Source organism: Triticum dicoccoides, chromosome 3B, assembly GCF_002162155.2.
Source record: "Triticum dicoccoides isolate Atlit2015 ecotype Zavitan chromosome 3B, WEW_v2.0, whole genome shotgun sequence".
NCBI classification, from domain to species: Eukaryota; Viridiplantae; Streptophyta; class Magnoliopsida; order Poales; family Poaceae; genus Triticum; species Triticum dicoccoides.
The window spans coordinates 839,461,659-839,469,765 of NC_041385.1; the positions used below are offsets into that span (position 1 = coordinate 839,461,659).

Genomic DNA, 8,107 nt, shown 5'->3' on the forward strand with positions numbered 1-8,107 from the left:
AATAGGGAAAAGACAAGTCTGAACCACCTTGAGATGCTTTGTTTTGCACAAGTGGACCTGGAAATGAGACAGATGCTTCCTGCACTTATTTTTCTATCGACCCTGCTTATTTCTAGTTTTATACCACTAAGGAAGGAATCATTTGCACGTAGGACCTTACCATGGGAAAGTGCAAATTTCCCAAGAGATTAGCAAAGCAAACATGCTTAGCTCGGAAGTACTATGAGAGAATGAGAAGGGCTAAACAGAGAAAATGCAACCTAATCCCCTACTGATTGACTGATCCTCTCTTCTTCCGTCCTCTGCGTTGGTTTTTCTCGTGCTGCTGCTCCATCCCTTCTGCTGCTGCTTCTCCACCGTCTCACGCCCCTGCTGCCGCACATACGCTCAGGGAGGTTGCTTTTCTTCTATCTCTCCGTCGAAAACCTGCTCAGGTATATCTCCCAGTTTCTAGTCCAGCGTCGTCTTCTAGTTTCATAATTTGTTCATCTTCAGGTCAGATGTTTCTATTTTATTCTGACCGGTCCGTTAAGTCGTATGATTTCACTGGTTTGTGATCTCGGGGTGGATCTGCAGTTCACTGGCATTCCATCTTGGGGTGGATCTGGATTTCTTTTTTGCTTTAGAAAAGAGGGTCAACCCCCAGCCTGGTGGATCCGACGGCTGTAACCGAAGTTAATTAACTCTGAATTTTCGAACTGCCAATCAATTCAGTTGACGGTGAGAGAGACAAGATAAAGCAGGCCTCAAAGAAGAGCACCCACAACGCCACGGGTGCATGTGGCATATGCTTCTAGTTCCGGATTAATGGCGGCAACTGAAGTCGTTTCAGCCACTCCAAACTCGCCTTTCAAGTGAATCATTCTTTTAGTTGAGGTATTATGCTCTTACACTGAAATTGCTGGAAATTAAAAAGATAACCCGTTGTTATAGAAGAGGTATTAGTCTCTGCCCCATTTACTAGAAATTTCCATCATTCAGCAGGCTATTTAAATGTTTCAGGTGCAGCGCAATTATACTAGAGAACCAAGATAGATCCTTGTCTAGCCAGCTATGTCTGGAATAATTGTGAGCGCTTCAATTGGGGTGATGAACCGTCTCCTTCGTAATCTCGCAACCTTGATGGGGGAGGAGTTTGCCAAGCTAAAGAACTTGAGGAAGGAGGTTAAGTACATTAGCGATGAGCTTAGCAGCATGAGGGATGCGCTAGAGAGCCTTGCAGATGTGGATGAGCTAGATATACAGACCACAAGGTGGAGGGATGCGGTCCGGGAGATGTCTTATGACATCGAGGATATTATTGATGACTTCATGTGCAAAATTGGCGAGAAAAGCAGAAAATCTGGGTTTGTTCATGACACCATTCAACGCCTGAGAACTTCGAGAGCTCGCCATCAGATTGCTGGCCAAATTGAGGACATCAAGAAACTTGTGCATGAAACAAGTGAACGGCGTGAAAGATATAAGGTTGTTGTCCCCACATTGGGCAATGTGGCAATTGACCAACGAGTCCTTGCACTGTATGCAGATGCAACTAAACTTGTTGGTATGGAGGGCCCTACTAACAAGCTTGTTAGATGGCTAAAAGATGAGGAGAAGCAGTTGAAGGTTGTGTCAATTGTTGGTTTTGGAGGTTTAGGCAAAACAACACTTGCCAATGAGGTATACCATAAGCTGAAGAGGGAATTTCATTGTGGTGCATTTGTGTCAGTGTCTCAAAAGCCAAATATTCCAAAACTTCTTCATAGTTTATTAACCCAACTTGGTTGTCAACAATCTTTTCTTGACTGTGAGTTAAATGTTCTTGTTGACCAACTCAAAGAACATCTAAAAAGCAAGAGGTACTTATTCTTATTTTGTATATTGTTTTTGTGTTCAATACTTAGATTTTCTTAATGAGACATAAGGTTTTATATCTCTGTTAATGATTTTGCTATATTTGCACAAATTCCATACTTTGTGTTTGGACCGATCGACGGGCCGATAGAGGCCCACGTTGGATAGCTAAGGGTGTCCTGACGGTTGAAGGCCCGCTTTCGGCATGCCCTAACTTCATATGTGTATAAAGTTTGTGCAACACTTTCAGTTATCCACAAGACTTTTCTCGAATTTGCATTTACTAACAAATAGAAGCTAAATAATGCAGCTTGTTTTTTCCTAAGACAAGTAATATTTGATTAGGTCAAGTAAATTGGTACTATATGTGTCGAGCAAAGTCTACTGCTCTCCCTTACTCATGTATTGTGGCTGTGCAAATTCCTAAATGTGAATGAATTGCACCATGAAGAAGATTAATGAATAAATTGCTAAATGTCAGGAAATCATATATGAAAAATTATGGTAACTAAGACCACAAGGCTATTGTTTTGAAAAAGACCACAAGGGTATGGTTCCATAGAATGATGAAAGTAAATAGTTTGAGAGGCAATAAAGATGACTGCCTAAAAACCAAGCAAATTAATGAACAAAAACGGTTTCCATTTATCAGAGCACTACCAAAAATAGTTACTACATGCACTAAATTTAAGCTAGTTCGTCCAAGATTTTTTATTTCACTTGGGGAAAAAGAATGGCGAGTGCACTGCAAGGAGAGGCAGACTAAATATGAAAAATGGGACACTTTGACTTCACGGGTATTTTCTTCAAAGTTAAATCGTGCTTTTATAACTGAAGACCAGCTAATACTGTGCGTTATTATGTTCTTCTATGCAATAATTTATATTTAATTGGGTGAAAATAAATTTTGTCTATCTAGAACTTTTCAAAAGAAATTGATGGTCTTTTGTTATTCCACTAAGCGTTGTATTGATTGTCATGCAGGTACATTATTATCATTGATGATCTATGGGATGTTTCAGCATGGAGTATTATCAAATGTGCTTTTCTAGAAAATAATCTCAGTAGTAGACTAATAGTGACTACAAGGATCAAGAATGTGGCAGAGGCATGTTGTTTCGGTCATCATGAGCACATTCTAGAACTGAAACCTCTTAGTGACACTACTAGGGAAAAGGCTAGCAGCAGCGCGGGTTTTAGATGTATCAGTAGCGCGGGTACCCGCGCTACTAATACGGCGCTACAGCTAACTCATAGCAGTAGCGCGTGCCCACCCGCGCTACTGCTATACAAGTCTAGCAGCAGCGCGGTTGCGGGAAGCTCGCTACCGCTAGTAGCGCTAGCGCTCTTTGGCAGGACGCGCTACTGCTATTGCGGCGCTGCTGCTAACTTTTGTACACTCGCTACTGCTAATTTAAGTAGTTTTTTTGGCATATTTGTTTTGTATTTGAACCGGCTTTGTAGAAGAATCTTTAGCACATAAAAATTTCATCATGATACACATACAAATGCCTGCGAGACCACAAATGTAATCATAGCATGTACATACAAATAGTCTCTTCATAATCATCATCCAACACAAAGTGATATCTTGTTATCATCTCGAAAATAGCAATACATGCAAGTCTCGAATACTTGCAACTACAACAACGTCATCCATCTAAACAAAGGCATACGCAAGAAGTGCTATCACTATGAGTGAGAGCGGAACCATGCAGTACATGAGGTGGCGGTTACGAGTCCTCTCTCGCGCTAGCGTGAACCTCAAGTAACTAGCTCCTCCTTCTTGTCTGCTTTTGAAGCCTTTATGGCTGGCGCCCGTGAACCCATTCACTTGCGCCTGACACTCATGCCACTCGTTGTACACCCCCGGAACCTTCCCTTTGTACACGACATAGCATTTCCATCTCGCCATCAAGAAACTAGGTACCTGTTAGAGATGCATGTTCATGAAGAGGATGTACAATCATATATATGCAAAAAAATATACTAGAGCAACACCAAAAAAGAAAGGTTAGCAACTAGATGCAACATATACAGTACGCAAATTAATTAACTAGAGGTACGCAGGTCATCGTACGCCAACTAACAAAGTAGCGTTACGCAAGTTCGGCAGGGACCGTGGACATCACAAAGTTTCATCGCTACAAAAAGTATACAAGTTCAACCGACACATATCATCATCATCGGCATCATAAATCACTAGAAGTTCCATCCTTCCATATCATCAAGGACGAACCCTAGCTGCTTGAACGGCGTGAGGTCTAGACGTTGCATGCCTATGCGAGTTCGGACGTCAGCTCGCGATATAGGGCCGTGGTGGAACATCCCCTTCTCATCGACGACTTCTTTCATGATGATCGTCGCAATGTCGCTTTAGATGCGAAAGAAGTCATCTCTAAGTTTATAATTCGCTTCTCCATGAGATTCTAGCCACTTGTGGATATGATCATCATTTCTGCTGTTAATGCGAAGCTTTTGGTGATCCGTGTTGAACTGAATCATGAGATGGACGATGTAGAATCCATCCTTCTTGCTTGGTTTTGGGACATGGATGCAGGAGAAGTTAGTTTTATGCGCGAAACCCATCTTCTTGTTCCTTTGTTTCCTGATATGCACGTGGCCACCTCTATAGCTGAAGCCTTGGAGAGCATCATCTAGAATATTCATTATGTGGGTGTAGTCCTTTTTCTCGTAGTCTCTCGAAGGGTCAAAATACACGGCGTGGGAGACTTGCGGGTAAAGAACGATAAGAACGGCGCACCCGTTGCTGCGGGGAAAAGACACCTCAAATTATTCCCCATATGAGAGAGAAGGAATGATTGAAATGTACGAAAGGGTTGTCCGGAACTGACTTACTTTGGATGATAAGGCACGAGGACAATTTCCCGGTCCTTATTCTGTACCATGAAGTTTTGGAGGTACTCCCTAGCAGTTTCACGCTCAAAGTCGCCGAGACTCAAGAAAGACCCGTGCATGTAGTACGGATCCGCCACACAGATTTGCGAGACTTCTTCACTCTTCACGACGGAGCTCATATGTAGCGCAAAAAGGCGGACGATAGTAAAATCAAGCCGCCTTGTTAGAAACATCTCAAAGATATGGTCAAACCGCAGGAAGAACACCTCCGCGGGCCGTGTGTCGACGTAGCACTTCCCCTCAGGCACATGAGCCGCGTATGTCGGATATCCTGGATCCTTTGAGGCTAGTAGGCTTTTCTCAGTCGACAGCACATGGTCGTGCAGTCTCCTGAGATCCCCTGATAGTGCCTCCAGCGGTTTCGGCGGTAGCATCGGCTCGCCCGTGAGATGGAACATGACCGCACCTTTCACGGGTACACGCTCTTCAGAATGCATCGTCTGGCTGCTGTGTGCTCTGGCTTGTTTGGAGGCAGTTACCTTCCCTGATCTCTTCCTCTCCTTTTTCTTGGGCACACCTTCCAGACCCTTCCTTAACCCCTGCCCAAGTGTTCCCGGGCTAAGTACTGTACGACCCTCGCGCCCGGCTAGTTGAGCCTGTGTTGAGGCGGCATCTTCAGGCGTGTCCTGTGAGGATTTCATGAAGAGAGACTTTTTGCATTCCATGGTACGGCCCTGCCCGGGCATATCATCCATATCCTCATTAGCAAGCTGATAGCCCGATTCGTCATATGGTTGACTCATCATATCTATGTCACAGTCATACGCGTTTGTATTGAGGTAATCCATAGGGTCGACCTCCGTCTCATCATCCATTCTCTGTTCTACAGGTACATCAGCCAGTACTATTGCACCCCTTCATCATGTCGTCCGCCGCTCTCACCCGGCACTACTACAGGAGCTGGTAATTGCGTAGGTGGGGTGGTGGTCTCCGCACATGCTTGTTGATGTGTGGTAGTTATTGGTGTGCTCTCGGCCGGCTCCAGACGAATAAGATTCTTCGGCCATAGCAGCACCCAACCCTTGCACCGTCCAATCCGTGGCGGGGTCTCGTCGTCCGCTCCCACATGCTGTACTGGAGGAGGCAAATCCTCGTGCCCCGATTTCACACTGGTCAAGCTAACCCTGAAGTGCCTAGCGGGGATCGGGTGGTTGTGGAATGTGCGTTGAGAGGGGTCCATTATCATCCCCTTTCCCACGTCCACCTTCTGGCCTTTGATCAAGTAGAGTATGGTGCATGGGGTTTCTTTCGCCTGCAAACACATATGTCTGTGGTGTAAAACAACCGAAAGGCAACAAAAATGGAATATTATCTATATATATATATGTTGGTGCGACATGTAATTACCGTGACGGCGTCGAGCTCAGCCAAAGACGAAGGCCCACCTAGCGCGCCTGAGACTGAGGACGGGCTGCTATGAGCGAGAGCGGCTGCGAGAGGAGGCTCGGTTGCTTGAGCAAGTGATGGTGCGATGGTGTTGTTGTTCATGGAGTTGCTCGCGATGAAACTGGGCATCGGGAAATCATGTACGTCTTGTCTGGATTTTCCTTCGCCCAGTTGATGATAACTGGAACCAAGTTAGTAGCGAAATCATTTCTGCAGGCAGTTACAGCTGCATTGACTGCCTGCTGTAGCAACTCATATTTGTCCTCGGCTGCTTTTTTCGCGTCCTCAGCTGCTTTTTTCTCGACCGCAAGCTTCACCTTTGCGTCGATGTCTGCCTGACTAAACTTCTTTTTCTGCTTCTTGGCCTCTGGGCCGTCGTTGTAAAACACCTTCCACGTGGCGCCGTCTCCAGCGCCGTGCACACGACCATATTGCGGCCGCTGGTCCAACGGGAGTCCCTTAAGTTCGTTCAAGGCCCGGTTGAGAGGGGTGTCCCACTTGGGCCTCATCGGAGAAGTAGGGCTTTCGGCTGCAAGCCGGTGTTGCTTCTCCAGTAGTGTAATCAATTTCCTCGTGATCTTGTCCGTGTAAAAAACCTTTTTCTCCTTGTCCCACTTGTAGCGTGCCCTGATGAAGTCATGCTCCAAGGGGTTGGTGAACTTCGCGAAGGGGTCTGGGAGACCCGCGGCTTCACGTTCCGCGTCCTCCTTATCCCATATGGGCCTTTTACCGAGGTAGCCACGGCTTCTGAGGTGATGCTTCCCCGTGTTCCGGAGCTGAAGGCTTTTGAATTTCGCAGCCTTAGCCTTGGCTGCCTCGATAGCGCAAGTGTCCTTGAACTTTTCGAACTCCTCTTCCGTAAGTGTCGGATTTTCCTCCAGAATCTTGGAGAGGGGTTCATCAGCCTCAATAGCTCGTTTCACCCTCCCTTTCCAGGAGGCCAGATCATTGCTGAACATGCCCATGGCGTGATTGTTAATCTTTTTCATCTTCGGATCATCCCACGGTTGTTCTATGTTATCATCCCGGTCGGGGAACTTGAATCTCTTGTGCAACTTCGTTAGGAGCAACTGCGTCAAATGTTCTTTACTCCTTAAGTCATCGTCGTTGATGCTCGCGCATACCCGTAGGATGCATCCTACTTGGTTCCCATAGCACTTGCGAGGTTCTTCCGGCTCTAACGGCTCAAACTTGCCAGGTGCCATCTTTGTGATCACAAGTCGTCCAATCCCTAGTTTGTTAGGTTTTCGTATCCTCTGCTTCTTATGCTTCCTCTTTTCGGTATCAGCATCGGGGCCGGTACCTTCCCCGCCGGTACCTTCCCCACCGGTCTCGGCGCCGCCATCGGTGCCGGCGCCGTCGGTGCCGGCGCCGTCGGTGTCGATGTCGGCGTCAGTACCATCATCGAGGCCGACCTGCAAACCTTGCTTAGCAGTCAAATAGTCGAGGTACTCTTGTTCACCATCATAATCCATCTCGTCTGCATCTTGGTCAGAAGGCCCAGTTTCTTCGTTGTTCGACATGTTTCCTATGATTAAGTGGCCTCATTTATTTCTAAAAGTATGAATAAATGAGAAATGACGTAAAAAGAAATCTATGTGCCAGCACTCGATAGGCCAACTATGTAGCACAAATCATGCCTTTATTCACGGGAAATTTCGGCATGACCTTTGCTAAAAAATGGACATATCGAGCGCCTTAAATTCACCGAAACGGAAATGAATCAACATTTCGGCGTAACATAGGCCACTCGGATCATTTTCCAAACATGACATGTCCAAAACATGACATATGCACATATCACATGTCCAGTTCAAATTTCCATATAAATTCAGCTAATTTTGAAACCTAGCTAAATTCATAACTAAATAGATAACCTAATTAATTAACATGAAGAACCCTAGCAGAGAGGGGGGGGGTTTACAGAGAGTGCAGGGGCGAGGAGGGAGGCGAGGGCCGACGGGTC

The 8,107-nt window shown here is 45.9% G+C and overlaps 1 protein-coding gene across 1 annotated transcript in view; it reads left to right on the forward strand.

Annotated features, from left to right (window-relative positions):
- The first annotated feature begins 302 nt into the window (after positions 1-302).
- The window catches only part of LOC119280248 (disease resistance protein RGA5-like), a 15,836-nt gene continuing 8,031 nt past the window's right edge, over positions 303-8,107 (forward strand). The window contains exons 1-3 of the mRNA XM_037561158.1: positions 303-876; positions 1,003-1,841; positions 2,821-2,993. Coding sequence (XP_037417055.1) covers positions 1,054-1,841; positions 2,821-2,993 — 961 coding nt within the window. The 5' untranslated portion in view covers positions 303-876; positions 1,003-1,053. The remainder of the gene's footprint in view (positions 877-1,002; positions 1,842-2,820; positions 2,994-8,107) is intronic.